Source organism: Sylvia atricapilla, chromosome 1, assembly GCF_009819655.1.
Source record: "Sylvia atricapilla isolate bSylAtr1 chromosome 1, bSylAtr1.pri, whole genome shotgun sequence".
NCBI lineage: Eukaryota > Metazoa > Chordata > Aves > Passeriformes > Sylviidae > Sylvia > Sylvia atricapilla.
In genome coordinates this window covers 3,214,343-3,233,008 of record NC_089140.1, presented here as the reverse complement: position 1 = coordinate 3,233,008, position 18,666 = coordinate 3,214,343, and the positions used below count along the sequence as shown (strand labels likewise).

The 18,666-nt window shown below is 40.4% G+C and overlaps 1 protein-coding gene across 2 annotated transcripts in view; it reads left to right on the top strand.

Annotated features, from left to right (window-relative positions):
- Nucleotides 1–18,666, top strand: part of ADCYAP1R1 (ADCYAP receptor type I) — a 141,523-nt gene that overhangs the window by 77,769 nt on the left and 45,088 nt on the right. For both annotated transcript variants that reach the window (XM_066313852.1, XM_066313843.1), the window contains exon 5: nucleotides 9,494–9,601. In XM_066313852.1, coding sequence (XP_066169949.1) covers nucleotides 9,494–9,601 — 108 coding nt within the window. The remainder of the gene's footprint in view (nucleotides 1–9,493; nucleotides 9,602–18,666) is intronic.

Below are 18,666 nucleotides of genomic sequence, written 5' to 3'. Positions count from 1 at the left end.
CCAAAAGAACACAACCCCCCCCCAAAAAAAACAAACCAAAAAACACCCAAAACCCCCCCAGCAAACCCCCCCAAAACCCGCCTCCCAAAAAACCCCAAAAACCCTTCCCAAAGCAACCAAACAAAACTACCTGCAAAAAAGCACAACAAAAAAAACTCTCCAAAAATACCCACCCCACAACCACAAAACAACAAAAATCTCCCGATTTTTTCAGTAATTTCACTGACTCTCCCTGCCTCCTGAACAGCAACACTGTGACTTTCTCAGAGAGGAGTAAATATACTAAAAAAGGAGCCAATCCTTTTTAGTATAATTAAAGCAGGGTTAAAAAAACCCACAAAACCAAGAACTCCTCTTGATTTCCCAGCTTATTGGCTTTTTACTCTCCTGCCTAATTAGACAAAGAAATGTTCCGGAGATTTTGCCAAATTGAAGTTTCCCTTTAAAAACTCTCCAAAGCTCACCTAAGGCCAATTGGCTGGCAGCACTTAAAAGATTCTGGAGATGTTCTTGGATGAGGTTTTCTTGGCAGGTGTCAATGCAAGAGCAGCAATAAGTGTGACCTTAGAAATAAATATCCTGTGACTGCAAAGAACTAAACAGCTTTAAAAAGAGAACAAGGATTTACGCTTCTCTGAATGTAAATAACAGCTCCTGTAATCTGAAAGCTTAGGTAAAGTCTCAGAGGAATAAAAAAATTATAAAATACAGTGTATTTTATACATTGTGTGATGTATTTTTGTAAAATATTTCATAACATTTATAATATATAAATTATTTGATATATCATAATATAAACTATTTACATAGTTTAATTTGGATAATAACATACAATGACTACATTTTTATAATTAAAACATTGAAAATAATTTATATTATTTAAATTATAATTTAAATATTGAATTTATCATGAAGTCATCTTTTTATAATTGTATATTATTTATTTTATAAAAAATAATATGCTCTAAAATCCATTATTCCCATCAAAAACTCAGTGTTTCGAGTGCTGTCCCTTTTAGTTTTTAAATAATCTATTACTAACTCAGTACATTGGGAGTGAAATATCTCAAATAATTTTTTTCTAACGTTATCTTTGACTAATTAAGGTGAGATTTTTAAAAGATCTCTGCAAACACTGCTGCACTCGGATCTCTGAGAATGTCATCCCATTAAAAAAAAATCACTTTACTGGTCATGCTGCACCAGTAGAAATTGCTCTGGTGGTTTTTAAGTCTCATTACTAAATGACTTGATTCTAAATAATCATAATATAGTTCTGAGGAGCTTTATACTGAGGCAGCAGCTGTCTAAGGAGAGCTGATGGAAAATATTGAGGTAGGTCATGTGCTGGTGAGTTGGATCAGAGTTTGTTGTTCCTCCCATACCACTCTGGCACAGAAATTTGGACTCTACCTGTGGAATTCCTCTGATTCCAGCTGGTTTCAACTTAAAATTAGGCTTTCTCTTATTGCCTTTTCTAATTAGGGGAAGAAACTATGGATCTCCAGGTGATGATTTATCTTAGAACAGGTTTCTCCAGAGAAGTGGTGGCTGTCCTGTCCCTGGAAATGTCCAAGGCCAGGTTGGATGGGGCTTGGAGCAATCTGGGATAGTGGAAGGTGTCCCTGCCATGGCATGGGATGGACTGAGATGATCTTGAGGGTCCCTCCCAACCCAAACAATTCCATGGTTCTGTGGTTCTGTGATAATTAGAAACTTTCTGGCAGCGCCCTCCACAGTTGTTTGTGGGGTTGTTTTTTGGGTGTGTTTTGTTGTGGTTGTCGCTTTTTGTTTGTGATTTGGTTTGTGATTTCTGTTTTTAATTTTCTGCATTGTAAAAGAAATGGAGAACTTCCATTAGAGTTACACACAAAGCTTTTATACTGATGAGCTGAGTGAACACCAGGTTAGACAGCACAAGGTGCATCTCTAAACAGCAGCTTGGATCTCTGAGCATTGCTTGGATAGAAAAAAGCTTCCTGGTGTAATAACTGCTCCAAATAACCAGATGAAACAATCAACTTTGTTCTCATAATTCCAAAATTTATCAGGAGCAGAACTGGGAAAACAAAACAAAACAAAACAAAACAAAACAAAAAAAAAAAAAAAAAAAAAAAAAAAAAAAAAAAAAAAAAAAACACCTTTCTCTCTCTTATAACTTACTCTGGAATTCCATTTGATGTTACATTTCCACTCTGCTATGGTCTGAACTTTCAAATGAGACTAAAGAATCTCAGAACCCCAGAATGGTTTGGGTTGGAAGGGAACCTAAAGATCATCCCATTCCACCCCCCCGCCATGGGCAGGGACATTTCTCACTATCTCAGGGTGCTCCAAGCCCTGTCCAATCTGGTCTCGGACACTTCCAGTGATCCAGAAGCTTCTCTGGAAACACCTCATCTAACCCTGCCCTCTGGCAGTGGGAAGCCATTCCTTGTGTCCTGTCACTTCATCCCTTGTCCCCAGTCCCTCTCCAGCTCTCCTGGAGCCCCATAAGGTCCTGGCAGGGGCTCTGAGCTCTCCCTGGAGCTTTTTCCTCTCCAGGGGAACATTCCCAGCTCTCCCAGCCTGTCCCCAGAGCAGAGGGGCTCCAGCCCTGGGATAATCTCTGTGGCTCCTCTGAGTTCATTCCAGAAGCTCCACATCTTTCCTGTGCTGGAGGTGGGATCTCAGCAGAGCAGAGCAGAGCTGCAGAATCCCCTCCCTTGTCCTGCTGCCCACCCTGCTTTTGGAGCACAATTGGCTCTCTGGGCTGTCAGGGTTCCAGGGTTGGTGCCCAGCTCCAAACACCTCCAGAAAGAACATTTCTGTGACGGGAGCTCCTCAAAGACACCTGCGCTTTGAAATGTCAATTACTTTTGGAAATCATATCCCCATACCCAGGCCATGCTCAAGCCCTTATTTATTTTGGTATTTACCCAGATTTATGAAGGAACAGAGAGCTCCTATCTCATATTCCCCTCTCTCTGAAAGGCTTTATATGTAGTGTGCCCTTTAGAAGTTATTGTGCACCACATAATTCAGTTTAATATGCTGGTTTGTTACATTACGTTTCCTTTGATATTACTCTCCTGAAGGCAATACGACCTTGAAGGTGATATTTTAAACCAATAAATGAGGAGAGGATCTGAAAATCAAACAATGCTGCAAGCCAGAAGGGTGGATTTTCATCTCAGGCCTTTATTTCCCTACATGAAAAATACAGAAGTCTAACATTTATGTAATTACATTTTTTTTCTTGATTTGCCAAGGGAACAAATTTTATGCAAATTCACATCTATTACCTCCTGTCTATGCATGAATCCATAAATTCCATTGCCCATCAAGCTGTTACTCTTTTGCTCAGTCCCTCATTTTTGAAAAAGGGGTGCTGAATATAAGAAGAATGTCAAAATAATAACTTTGATAGAGAAGGAGACAGGTAGGAGGTACCCACTTCGTTGAGAGGAGGGAATGAGTAAATAGTGAGTTACTACACAGGGATTTGCCATCCAAAAAAAGCTATCTCTTCTTTGCACCTTCTCTTGCCAAAAAGTTGTCAGGAATGAGAGGAAGAGTTTTGCACTAGGGCAAGATAAGGACATGGCAGGATGTTGTGGAGACGGTAAAGAGGATTTTCATATAGAGAATGTAAATAGAGGGGAGATTGAGATACAGGCACCATAAGAAAACAGGACATAAATCTACAAAAATGTAAGAAAACCACACGCAAATCTACCAAAAGAAATTTTCCCACAGTCCTGGTGACACAGTGACTCCGTTTTGGTGAAAGTTGACAGGCCCGCAGCTGATTTAAAATTAGGTACATTCCTTCAACTCAGTGAACTTCACCTTTGGGGTTGCCTAAAATCTGGTTTTGTATTTACCCACGAGTAAACTGTGACTCTCAACACAGCCCTGGACAAAGGAGAGAAGGAATGTAAGGGACTGATGCCCGAAGATTTTTAGCATTTTTTTATATATTTGTAGTTTTGTAGATTTTTAATATCTAGCTGTGAGTCTTCTAGCACACTTTTACACTTTAGAGCATTTACTTATCCTTTCTCACACGGTGTCACCTTCCTGAAATTCCTGACACCTTCCACTATCCCAGGCTGCTCCAAGCCCCATCCAGCCTGGCCTTGGATGCTTCCAGGGATGGGACATCCACCACTTCTCTGGGCAGCTTGTCCTAAGATAAATGATCACCTGGAGACACATATTTTCTCCCCTCTAATTAGAAAAGGCAATGAGAGAAAGCCTTCTTTTAGAATTTCTGGAGAAAGGAATCTTAGAATATCAAGAGAAAATAATTTTAGAATTTCTAGAATAGAAGGAATTCTAACAAGGACACTCTGTTTTGCACCAGCACTTTGGGGGCAGAACAAGATACAGGGTTAAGAACCCCTTGGAGGGACTCCAGTGGGGCAGAGTGGGTAACCAGGACAATCAGTCTCCTAGGGAATTTAATTTTTAGATAATTAATTAAACTTATAAAAATTGTGAAAACCCAGTACCATGACTGCTCATAGGGACATTTTGTGCACCTGAAAGCTCTCATTAAAAGACTGCTCTTTATGTTATCAGTCCTAATGTTGTTTTGAGGGTTTTTCTTCCGATTCTGAGCAAAAGGACCATCAGCAATTTCAGGAGAGCTGTTTATCACTGCTCTCCTGCCAGCATGGCTTGCTCTGGGGATTTTTTTTTTTCCTTTCCTCTTGGTGCTTGTCCAGAAATTTCAGGCAAGTGGGAGCCTTTCAGCTGCCAGGAGTAGCAGGTTAGGGAGAGTGTGAAATGAAAAATGAGAACAAGGTTTGTGAGGACGTCCATGGAGGCAGGATGACTAGAATGGTTTTAATGCTGGGTATAAATTTAAAAATGCATCAGAATTCTCTGCAATAAATAAAAATATGTTATATAATTAATAACTATAACAATTATTATAATCTTTAATAATAATAATAATTTATGATGTAATTATATAATTTAAAACCTCATTTCTTTTTTAATAAATGTGGCCTTTCTCTGAAAGAGCTGGGTTTTTTCAGTGGCTGCCAAGTCAGATCCATCCCTACCTGTATGAGGCACCTCCGTCAGCTTAAACAACGTGCAATTTAAATGTGAGTGTCATGGGCTTTGCAGGAAATTTATATAAAATCCACAATATAAAACCCACAATCTGAAATTCACATAGAAATTCATATAAAATTTACACAGACATTGTGCTTCAGCAGAAAAGACTCTGTTTATTGAAGTAAAAGAAAAGCACAAAGTGGATCCAGTCACGTGGAGCTCGCAGTCTGAAGATGGATTTTATTCCCCTTGTACAAGTAGAGGTTTGAGGCAGAGATATAAAGAATAGTCATGAGGGATTTAAAAGCAGCCACCTTGGCTTGCCTGTGGCTCAGATTCCTCAAGGGCATGTCCCAGCCCTCAGCTGGACTCCTTTTCTCAGGATTGGGAAGTGTCTAAAGGAGATTGTGGAGCTACTGGTGATCCCTCTAACCAGAGAACAGAGCTGGTTCATTTCTACCCCAGAAGACCAAGCAGCACCTGTAGGGAATGCAAACATTAAAAAAAAGAAAATATTTCAAAGGCAGCTGTCTAAGCTAAGCTTTTTCTTACCCTCCTTCTACTGAGTGTAGTCAGTGAGGAGATTCAAGTCCATCCACTTCACACAGTGATTCCCCACCACCTTAAAATGGGATTATTCCTGTCTGGAAAGTCTCTGTCCCTGAACTACAGAGGAAATTTTGCTTTGCTGAGTAGGGCATAGAGGTAAGAAAAAAATATAAGTTAGACATCTGAAGTTCAGCTAATCCAGACTTAATCTATAGTTGCATGATTTTGTGTTTCCTCAAAAGTCAGCAGCACAGGATAGGGACTCCCAAAGGGTCATCCATCCCTCGAAGGAGAGGGGGGAATATGGGGAATAACTGAATAAATGGAAGCTCTTCTCTGCCCATCCTATGAGAAGGACAGAAGCACTTACCTAAGACCAAATTCCAAGTTTTGCACGACTTGTATTATCTGGGATGAATCCCATGGGAATCGCAGCTGCAGGTGGCAGTGCAGACACGGGAAGGAAAGGCAGGATTTGTGCTTTATGGAAACAGCTTTGGGTTGTGCCAGGGGAGGTTTAGATTGATATTGGGGAAAATTTCTTCACTGGAAGGGTGGTCAGGCATTGGCACAGGCTGCCCAAGGAAGTGGTGGAATCACCATCCCTAAAAGTGTTGAAAAACACGTGGATGTGGCACTTGAGGTTTTGTGGTGGATTTGGCAGTGCTGGTTTGGTGTTCTGAGAGGGCTTTTTCAACCTTAATGACTCTCTAAATCTGTGATTATTTTGATTTCATCCATTATCGAGACCACTTTCTATAATTTTTTCTTTTTTTCATTCCGCCCCACGTGAAATCTTATTCTTTAAAACAATTCCTTGTTATTACTGATTTCCTAAGATGCTAAAAATTAGGAAAATCTGCCCAGCTTCAGTTGGAGTGTGTGAGCCACCTCTTTCCAGGCCTTTTTGGGCATCTCTACGTCACTGGGCAGTGGGGAGACCCCATCAGTGCCAGAGGAGACCCTGCTGAGCAGTTTCACACTCAAGTCACTTTGATTTCCGTGGGCAGATTTCGCCCAGCAGGAATTTCTGGCTGCAGCCTGGTTTAAAAATGCAGGGAGATTGTGCACGCTGCCCTTCATTCCATTTAATTTTTTTCTTTTTTTTTTTTTTCTTTTTTTTTGGTTTTCATCCTTTTCTTTGCTCTCCTAAATCGTTTGTTTCAAATTTCTTTTCCATGCGGGATCAGACAATGTTCTTATCGATGGGGAATTCTTTACAATCTCCATCTCTCCCCTTGTTTTGAGGTAAATTACTTGACTTGCTGCTTCTCTCTCCCCTCTCTCCCAATGTCAGCACATCAGTGTTTTCTAACACAATGAACTTGTAATTTCTTTTTAAATGGGGCTGGTTTTTATCTCTGCATGGAATTACCACAAAATCAGCCACCTGCTATAGCTGAATTTCATCCACACTGCTGTGGGATATTTGTACTGTGGCTGCTCCTGCTCTGCAGCCTGAGGATATCCTTGCATTTCTCTGGTTTGCATTTTCCATTGCTGGGTAATATCTATATCTATATCGATATCTATGTTGAAATAATAAGAAGAAATAAGAATTTTTTTCCTGTTCTTATTGAATGCAGTTAACTCAAGCAAGACCAACAGGTGTTTCTCCAAAGATCTCATTAACCACTGATTATCTCCAGCATCTCTTGTAAGCAAATGTCTCATTAACGTGGATGTTCACACATAATTTGCTTTTGTACATGGTGCCACACTTCAGTGAGCTATAAACCCATTGCTGCACATCCTCAGATTTACATGGAAATCTCCTGCTGCGTGGACAGACACAAGCTATCAAAGACAATAAAATCTAATAGCACTCAACCTGATCTTGATTCCCATCTTTAGTACGTAAACAGGATCACATAATTATAAAATCAGGATATTCTGAGCTGGAAGGAACCCACAAAGATCATGGAGTCCAACTTCTGGCCCTGCACAGGTCACCCCAAGGTCCCCACTGTGGGCTGAAAGATTCCAAACCTCTCAAACCCCAGTTCTGAGACTTTCAGAAATATTATACTGCATTATAGCATTCATGGGATGAGATCCTCATCTGGCAGAGGAAAAAATCTGGGGTAGGAGTGGGAGAAGAGAAGTAGAGGAGCAAATGTAAAGGATTTCTTTGAAATGATCTAATGAGCGTTTTTGCCACAATTTTGTATTTTGGTGGGTCTGGTGGGTCTTGTCATTATAATGTTGACCATCACAACAACACTGCTGGACCCTGACCTAATTCTTCAAATACCAGCTCACACAGAATTGCTCTGTTCTCCACGTGTGGTATTCTCAGCCTTATATTTTTTTTGTGAGAAAGCACAGGATTGGGTTTGCTGCCACTGAAGCTGATGGGAAAAAAAAAAAAAAAAAAAAAAAAAAAAAAAAAAAAAAAAAAAAAAAAAAAAAAGCACTGGTTCTTGTCCTGAGAACAGAATTCCTCCTCCACTGGTGGGGATCTGCTGCTATCACCAGAGCTGATGGAGCCCACACAGCTTTTACAAGTCCATCACCCACATCTCGTTACATTGGACTCATGCCAGGCAGAAAGTAACACTTGGAAGTATTATCTGCTTTTCCTGAAGGTTTTATTTCCCTTGGCAAGCAGTCAAAGAGAGAGAATTTTGACAGAAAACCTCGTAGGAAATCATGGAGCTGGAGGCTCTTTTTCAGTCGATAGAATTGTTTGCTCAATCTCAACATCAAATACAAATAAGCAGTGGAAATATTTCAGTTTGGTTCTTCTTTCTTTTCCTGCTGAGGCAAAAGATGGTTTTCATTTGAGATTCACTCACTAAGTATTTCTTTTTTTTTTATATTAGTAGGAAATTTGAGAGATTGCTCTGAGTGTTTGTGTACACTGGATAAGCCTTCTAGGTTTGTGTGCTGCTAAGATGGTGGTTTGCAGAATTACAGGAAGATTTGTTCTTCTTGAAAGCCAGTTTCGCACACCTCTGGCACACAGAGCAGAAAGAAGCAGGAGCTGGGCTCCTTTACTGTATTTACAATCAATTTTAAATTAATTTTTCTTATATCCCAAGAGAAGACAGCTCCCACCCACCTCCTCTTCCTGCATTAATGTAGCAGGAAATTGGGATCTTTTACCTCTCAGACCTTTGCTTCAAAGTTTGTTACCTGAAGCCTCATCTTTGAACTGTTATTAAAGACTGGATCTATTTTTATCTTATGCATGAAATCATTAGAGGTCAAAAAAAAAAAAAATCCTCTTTTGACATTGTGAGTTTATATTCTCCAGAGCAAAGACTGCAGTAAAAATAAGGAATGATGTTAGGACATTTCTTTGGTGAGGAAGGACAGTTTTTTAGAAAATAAGCAGGATGGAAGAGTGAGTTTGTCTCACATGTCCACAAAAATGGCTGCAGGATGAAGCAGAAACTGCTTTTCAGTTTTCACAAAACTTCCAAAATGAGCGAGTTCCCAAACCTTCACAAGGATTAAAACCCACAGAAATTCATAGAATTTAATCAAAGATATGATCCATAAGGGTTTTGTTGTTGCTGTTGTTGGTTTTTTTTTAATTAGCCCAGCACTTCTGAAAGATAACTAAATGGCAGCAGGTTTCATACTCAAGACAAAATTTGTTTCTGGCGTGTTGGAGTGATTTAATTGGGACTAAGGAATGTCATCTTCTGGGAGAGTGGAGTCTGCCCATTACTGTGTGATGGCCACTAAAGATTTAATGCTACTCCTATGAATGAAAAATACTTTTTTTTTTTTTTTTCCTGAGGGAAATAGCCACTGTTTACTATTCTAAACAAGAATATTTTTATTTCTAGAAGGAAGAACCAACCACAAAGCTCAATAACAGTGTGAGGAAAGGGATGGATTTCCACCACTAACGTATTTTATCTCTCCTTCTCTTCCACAGGTTGCCCAGGAATGTGGGACAATATCACATGCTGGAAACCTGCAAGTGTGGGAGAAATTGTCTTTGTCAAGTGTCCTGCACTGTTCAGATTTATCATCTCTGAAGATGGTAAAGTATTTTCTCCTTCTTATTCACCTCTGCCTGGTAAAACCTCGTGGCCAGCACGAGTGTAAAACCTCACTTAGATCCTCAGGATAAAGAGGCATCAAAAACTCTACAGCCGGGCTCCAGCTATAAATAAATTGCAGAAAACTAGAATATTTGTGTGGAGATACGTGAGTGTGTAGGGGTGGGAGGGAAGATGTGAAAAAAAAAGCCTTCATAGACTACAAAATATGAAAATACCACAAGTTTTAACTGCTAAAGGGAATATTCTGATCTTGGGTCTCACTGAATTCAGTGGGGACCCAAATCTGTGTTTGGGCCTTGGGTGACACAATTGGAATCCATTTTAGCCAATAATTAAGAGGTAGAGCAGGTTGTGCTTGTGCTGAGGGAGAACACAGGCTGGAGATGAGCAGTGAGGAGCTCCCATGGTGGGGGTCCAGGAAGGAATTAAGGATTTCTGGAGGGTGGCAGAAGTTCCATCACACTTCTTTTGTGTTCTGTGGAAATGAGACACAAACATCCTTCTGTCCCTGTGCTGGTAATTAACACAAATTGGTCCATTTGTTCCCAGCAGCCAGCACCCACTGCAGATTCTTTAATTAGCACTGTCCTTTGAGGAACAAGTTCGTCACTGTCCCCCAGGGTCCCTTTTTCCCAATGTTTATTTTACCAATTAATTATTCATTTACAGCCTTGAGTCCAAAATCTGCTTCTTTTTGCATCGCCACACACACAGAGCACCATTTTTAGGAGACAGAATTTCATGCACAGCTCCAGGGTCTCTGAAATTCCCACTTTTAACACATCCATTCCAGCATGTCCAAGCACAGGAATCAACAATGTCACCAAACCCAAGACCCACATTAGAAACAAGATTTGACCAAATTAACCGTAACAAATTAACTCAATTTGACCCATTCCAGGTCTTAAATAAATTGTTACCTGTTAATGGAAAAAGCTTTTAAATAGAAATGTTAATTATTTATTAATTTACTATTAATTTATCATTAACTATTAATCTATTCTTAACTTTATTTCTAGCTAAATTATTTTAATGAAAATAATTAGATTTTCATTATATTTATTTTCATACTTAAACAAAAAATTTATATATTTGAATGAAATCAAGATTTTTATTGTGTTTACTACAATTATGGCTTCCATTTATTTAAATAAAGATTTTACCTACTTACATAAAATAATTTAAACAAAAATAATAAAAATTGCATTAAAAAGGATTTCTTTCAATAAAAATAATAGAGCCTTTAGAGAAGCAATTAAAAATATATATGTATATAGATATATCCACACAAATACACACACATACACACATATATATACATACATACATATATATATATATATATGTATGTATAAAAGTTCTCTTGATTTATTTATAGCTGTATTTATTTTACCTATGGAAAATAAAGGGCTGAAATAACATTTTTAAGTAATTTTCCCAGCTCATGACAGTAGGACCCTAAGGGAGGAATATTCCATCCAGTGGAAACACACGTCCCCTCCCTTTACATCCTCACGGGATCCCCAATAAAAGTGGCAGCTGTTACCTCGTGCAGGGCTGGGTTTGAGGGGTTTTTGGACATCTGTTCACTAGGAACAAACCCAAGGTCCATAATTCATTAGATAAACAAAGAAACATTTAACCTGGAGTAGCTGGAAATGTCAGCAGACGTGGCTGGGATTGCCCTGCTGACCCCAAGGTGGAATTACCAACATCCCAAAGCACTCTCCGGGGTCAATCAGCCTCAGCTTTGCCATCGTGGCTGCTGATTTTAATTGGCCAAGGGTCTTTGTTCAATGAGGGCTTAATGAAAAAAGTCACATTTCATGATGGTTCCCTAAATAACGGGTTATTAGAAAGCTGTAATGTTTCTAAGACATGGATAATCACATTTTAGGGATTGTTACAGTGTCCTCTGGCTGCTGCTCTGTTTCTAGAGCATGAAGCTAGGCTGGGCATGGACACTAATTTTTATTAATAGCAAAATCATTCTTAGTACAGCAACATTTTTATATGGCCATAGATAATTTTTACAAACGCAGCGATAACTTCAAATTATACTTTGGAAAATTTTGTGGTCTGAAGCACCTGTAGGCACAACATATTCACAGGGAAATCATGGGGTGTGTTAATCCTAAAAAGTGGGTGGGAAATACCTCACCTGGCTCTGGATATTTAAATTTATATGTGAATTTCTGAAGTGATCACATGGATTTCTGGTGCAGTGGATAGAAATCAATGGGCACTTGTAGAAGATTCTTTCTCTGTCCCCTCTCAAATGCTTGTCTGGAGGTGAGCAAAGTCACTGCTTGCTTTATGAATTTCAGAAAGCAATCTGCCTGCCTTTACTTGGGTGTCTGATTTCCATATGAAGTAAAACGGGAAAAAAAATAAAAGAGACTATTAAAGAAAAATGAACTAACTAAGCTGTCATCTGGAGGGATGCTTTTTTTTAAAAATTAACTGGGTATTTAGCTAAAAATATCAGCTGTTGCTGGTTTTAATCTGCTCTGCTTTAACCCTCACTGCAATTGCACCAAGGAGTAACATTTGAGCTGCTGTCAACATCATGCAGAAAGTTCAAAGTGAAATTCTTTGTGCTTGGCAACTCTGCCTTTTAAAAGTTCATTTCACTCCTCTCTGATCCTCCAAAATGTCCAGAATTTTTCATTCCTTTCAGATGAAGACTGTGAACGAAAGTATAATTCTTAAAATCTCTCCAATGGAAAAAATCTTGTTAATTCTGGAGTTGTTCCTTATCTTGTAAATTAGGGATTTCAGTGTCTATCCTCCTAGATAGCTCCAAAAATTATTTGTTTTGCCTCTTCCACATGGATTTCTTTGATTGATATCCATCAATCATTATTTCCACCAGGAGCTGGCGCTTACATGACTTCTCTGTTGTGTATTACTGTTTCTCCAGTGCCTTCCCAGCACTGGCTCCAGAAACGCCCACTGCACAACCGGACATATTTAAAGCCTTCTAAGGCATCTTTGCAGAGGTAAAAAGAAGAAAACCATGTCAAGCTGTGATGTCACCTTTGAGTAGGACACAGCAAGACCTAGAGACGGCCCTAACACAGTGATCTGCACTCCCAGCTGGAGAATTTTCTCCTCTTTGTGTTTTTTCCCCCCCCTCCCCTTTTTTTTTAGCTGAAATAATTTTTTTTAGCTGAAATATTCTGGAACCTATAAACACACCCCCAAATGGACCACGGAATGAAACTCAATGACCATATCACAAATGGACATATTTTCAGTCCTTTGATTTGTAGTAAAAATAACACCAACTATAATAGACAGTTTCTGAGCATTGCCATATGCTCCACATTTGGAAAATGCTTTCATCCACAAATCCAAATAATAAATATGAGCAGCTCTTACTGAATCTTCCAGCAATTCAGGTAGATTATCTGGTGCTCTGTTTAGGACACTCCCTTCTACATTTACCACAAAATCATGGTTCAACATGTACAACAGAGGAAATTCTCCTAATTTTTACCGAAGGCATAAAACCTATCCTAGGCTGATACCAGGATTAAGGGTTCCTAATTAAAACCCAGTAGTATAAAGGATGTAATCAGGTATTAGAGAGTTTAGAGGGAAATGCATCCTATGTTCACATTTCAGAACCAAACTCTTTGGCTTGTTGCTTCTCTTGATTGAACACAATCAGTGCTCAGGCAATGAGCTCTGTTATCCCAAGAAATTGGGAATACTCTTGTCACTGATCCCATTTAAAACACAGGGAAACACTCAATTGTTGTACTAATTAATTGATTAATTGATCCTGTGAGGACCCCAAGCTTTGTAAGTGCTGCACTAGAGACGCCACGGGTGGACAGTGGGATTTATGAACACAGAGTTGATTTGGTTTAGGAAGCAGTCTGTGCCCGAGTTTAGATGTTATCCCTAATCAATTAGAATAAGATGACAAGGGAAGAGTTAAAGAGAGGGGAAGTGATGCTCCGTCTTCGAACGTGGAGAGGCTTTTGTGTCCTTTTTGGGGAGACAGTCCTGGTAAAGCCTTTAAAAGCTGGCATGGGAAAAATGTAACAAAACCCCCAAACTGGGTGAAAAAGACTATAAAAGTCATTGACTTCCCAAAGTGAAAGCTGCTGAAAATATTTGCAAGTCACAGTTTCTATTAGTTTGTGTTATGTATTGACAGTTTTTTGTTTAGACAGGAAGAAAAGGTGATCAGGGTCCTCCTAAACACCCAAATATCCCTGGAAGGTTGTGTGTTTATTTTCTGCTAGGTAAAAGATGCAGGGATTTGTTGCTTCTACTGAAATTAAGGTCAGCATTGCAGCAGAGTGAAATTGGAAATTGCATTTGCCTGTCAAAAAGGCAAAAGATCAATGCAAAGGTCCAGATTTCTCTTCCAGGATATTTGGCCTGGATGAGTATTCTAACATCTTGCTTGGAAACTGAGGGAAGGAAAATGCTGTAAGCAAGTTTTCTCTGGAAAACATGTCTGACCCATTCCAGCATTCTCATCATGGGAATAATAATGAGCCATTGGAGCTTATTTATATTTATTTACTGAGGCAGCCAGGAGACTGAAACCTTTGTTTCATCCTTAATTTTATATAAGATTTTACATAGCAGTCACAATCAAATTCAGTGAAAAGGTATCTGTTTTATAGATAAACCATTAAAGAAAAATATATAAAAAAAGAAAAATAAAAAGTATATATAAAATGGCACTTGATAGATAACAAGTAATTTCCAGCTGGTTTTCATCTCTGGGCTTTGCATAGACATTAAAGCCATGGGATTATTCCAGTTTTTCCAAAGAGAGGAGGACAAGCTATAATTAAGACTCCGTGGTCACAGCATCACGAAGTCCATCTGCAGTGCAGAGAAACTGGGAGGAAAATGCTGTCATCAAAGAACAGTAACTGGATCTACATTTCTAATCAAGTAGCTGAGGCCTCTCAGATGTTTTCTAGGAGAAGAAAAAAAATATATTCTATGGCCTTTCCCACCAAATTCTGGGGACGTAAGGCTCTGATACTCAAACATGCAGCATGAGCAAGAGCTCAAGATCCAGTCCTTGGTCCTCTGCAGGGGAACATCCTGCAGTGGTCAGGGGAAAGCTGCAACACAGCTCAAGAACTTTGTCAATGACCTGAGAGCTAATTTGGCCTTTGGGAAAAAAAAAAAAAAAAAAAAAAAATCTGCATCTTTGGGAGGAATTGCAAGGGTGGAAGATGATGAGAGCTGCTGAGGGTGGTTTGGAGAGCACTTGGGCTGCAAAAGGTTGAAGTATCACTGTAGAGGTAACATGAGCAGATCCTTGAACCTTTCCTAACAGTCTTTGTTCATGTTTCTCATTTTGACCCAAATGATTGGGAAAAGAGTTCCAGGTGGTTGCAGGATTTTAGGTGCACTGGGCACACATTAATTCTTCTCTAGGAGTTATTTCAGAACTGACAATCTCTGTGGGGCAACATTTTGAATTTTTTCATGGTTCTTGTTTGAAAAACTTTTGTTTTTCTCTCAGATGTGATCCCTGCCCTCTTCAGAGCTAGGAGATCCTTCAATAGTAATTGCATTGATCCTGCTCTCTGATGGATGTTCCTGTGACAGCCAGACTCAAAGGAAGGATTCACACAACATTTAGATGATGCTTAGTTGCTATGGTGACCTCAGTCCACTTCTGGTTTCACATCCTTTAACAGGAAAGAGGAAGAAAAGAATAAAGCCATGATTTCCTTTAAATGTTATTGATCATATCTGTGCATCAGTCCCACCTTAGCCAGCCCTGTGTGTTCTGACCTTTCTGTTCTCCATATGGGACTTCACTGGAATTCTCCCATGACTTCCAGGCATGATTCACTGGATCTTGTCCCTGTGGCCTGAAGGTAAACTGGGATATAATAAGAAATTAATTGTATATCACTTTGTCACTACCTTTACTGCAATGTCTTCCACAAACATCTGGGTAACAAAGACTTTGCAGGAGCTTGTTCCTCTCATGGTGGAAGAGGACAGATATCTCAATCCAACCAGAAATTCCAGATTCTCTGCCCCTTAAGGGAGAAAACTTAAAAAAACAGGTGAACGTATCTCATGTAGATAAACTGGATGAAATGAGTTTACTGCACAGGATGAGTTACTCAGATATCTTTAGGCACCAGTTCTTATTCAAACACAAATTTGGACAAGGCTTCCTAATCTTACCCTTGATTATCCTCTGCCCCAGTTTTCTTGTTTCCTAAATAAAATGAACAGCACTTCATTCTGTACTGTCTCTGTGTGAGCATTATGTTCACAAATCCCTTTGTCAAGGCAAATGGAGATGTACAGTAAATTACAGAATAATAGAATCCCAGAATGGTTTGTGTTGCAAGGGAACTTAAAAGTCTTCTCAGTTCCACACCCTGCCATAGGCAGGGACACCTTCCACTATCCCAGGTTGTTCCAAGCCCCATCCAGCCTGGCTTGGAAACTTCCAGGGATCCAGGGGCAGCCACAGCTTCTCTGGGCACCCTGTGCTGGGGTCTCTCCACCCTCACAGGAGAGAATTTCTTCCTAATATCCCATTTAGCCCTGCTCTCTGTCAGTTGGAAGCCATTCCCCCTTGTCTTGTAACCTCCTGCTCTTGTATAAATGACTTTTAATCTGTAGTTTAGATTATTGGCTATGGGGCATGAGGCTGGAGAGACCCAAACCCCTGGAAACAGTTGTGGGAAGCACCTGACACAGGGAAAGGTGTGTGAACCTGTAGGGCCATGTACTCTGCCCCCTTGCCTGCCTGCAGCTTCTTACAGATCCTGCTAATGAAACTGTAAAGTCCAAGCAGCTAATCCTGGATTAATCAAGCAATTATGGAATCACAGAATGGTTTCAGTTGCAAATGACCTTAAAGGCCATCCCATTCCAACCCCCTGCCATGGGCAGGGACACCTTTCACTATCCCAGGGTGCTCCAAACCCCTCCAGCCTGGCCTTGGACACTTCCAGGGATCCAGAGGCAGCCACAGCTTCTCTGGAAAACACAAAGAGCCATGGCAAAGGATCTGGGATGGTTGGACAATGTGTGTGTGGGATCATGTGTGTGCAGGCACAGGATGGGGCAGAGGGCTGATATCCCTTCTAGGGAAGCAGCGGGCAGGGGATGGAACCAGAACCCGCGTGGGGAGCTCAGAGAGCTGCAGAAAAGCTGCTAAGTAGCCTGCTGCTCCTGACTGTGGCTCTGCCAGCCGGCTGAACAGATTGCTGGAGCAGGAGAGCAGCAGGCAGCCGTGGAAGGCAGAGAGGAGGCTCAGCGTGGTGGATGCCGCCGAGTCGAGCGCGAGAGCTCGCTGGTTGATTTCACGTTTAGAAACGGAATGTAAAACTTCTAATCAGTGCTATATAAAACAGGAAAGAGAAAATTAAACTCCTGCCCAGCCAGCTTGTTATCCACATAGCTGGACAGCAGGATAACAAGAGGTTGTAGATGTTTTCCACAGCCTCTCCCTGCCCCAGTCGCTGGACTTTCTGTAGGGACATAATGCGCAGTAAAAACCGTGCAGGCTTTGCATGTTGATCTTAATGCTGTCAAAACCCAAAATCTTTTGGAGAATTACCTTTGTGGAGCAGCCCTCCACCCCACAATACTGAGCTGAGAGCAAGAGGACTAAGGGAGAAGCCAGGGCAGGCCAAGTCAGGACCAAACATCTTTGGAAGCCTTTCATTCCCTCCTGCCCTGCCACTAATAAGGGACAAACGCTGGAACAAAAGGGTTAAATGCAAGTTGTGTTCAGATAAACAAAGCCACAGGAGGCCAGGCAGGTGGAGAGCAGCCAGCACAGATCTGGCACCAAGGAGGACATCTAAAAGGCTCTGAGGCTCGTGGTGCACAGGCTGGTTCTTGGCTTCAGCTCCCCCGTGCCTGTCCACTTTAAATCAGGAGCAATTGCTGTCGTCGAGTTTCTCATCAGTTGTTGCATAGTGAGGGGTGAATTATGAGTTCTGGGTCTCAGTAAATAAAAATCAAAGGGGAAAGTCTGATAAATGTGCAAGAAAAGGGCAGGAAAGGTCTGGATCTCTGCCACCAACTCTATGGGGAGCCATTGGCAACTCCTTGGATTTTTTTCTTCCATCTTTTACCTCTTCATGAAGAAAACAGAAATAAGGAGAATTTTCTGTACTTGGTCTTTAGAATTAGTAACTCAGCATTCTGATAGATCTGCTCTAGGATCTCTAAGCAGTGTTGCAAATAACATCTAATTAACAATGTCAATTAAAACATTAATTGTAGATTTATTCCCAAAGAGTGACACTTACTTAAGTCTGGTCAAACAGCTAATAACACAGCCTGTCAATACACTGGATAAACCATCCTGTGTTGAGGATTACAGCAGCTTCCTCAGGAGTTTATTGACTGATAAGAGTAATTATTGATTTAATAAGTGCTGTTCTAAGACACTGTTTAGTATCTGCTGTCGTGTCCATATTTCCACAGTTTGAGCTCAACTACATGTGAGAAGCAGAGATGTCATTCAAATAAGTCATAAAATGGTGATATTTAAGATGTTATCATAGAATAACAGAATTATAGAATGGTTTGGGTTGGAAAAGATCTTAAAGCTCATCCAGTGCTACCCCCTGCCGTGGGCAAGGATACCTTCCATTATCCCAGGCTGCTCCAAGCCCCAAAGTCCAACCTGGCCTTGGGCACTTCCAGGGATCCAGGAGCAGCCACAGCTTCTCTGGGAACCTGTGCCATGCCCTCCTCACCCTCTGAGTCCAGAATTTCTTCCTAATACCCGACCTAAACCTGCCCATTTTCAGTTCAAAGCTGTTCCTCCTCATCCTGTCACTACGAGCTCTTCTCAAAAGTCCTTTATAAATGTAACCCTTGAACTAAACCCCTGAAAAATGTGTTCCCAGTGAAAATGCAGATGAAAATCATATTTTATTTATTTTTCATTTCTGAGAGAGCAATGCATTTCCTTAGATCATTGTATGATCATACTAATGCCCTTTATCTTCTTCATCAGTAAAGTCAAACACACCAAATTCTCACTGTTTGTGTCCTAAGAGTAGGA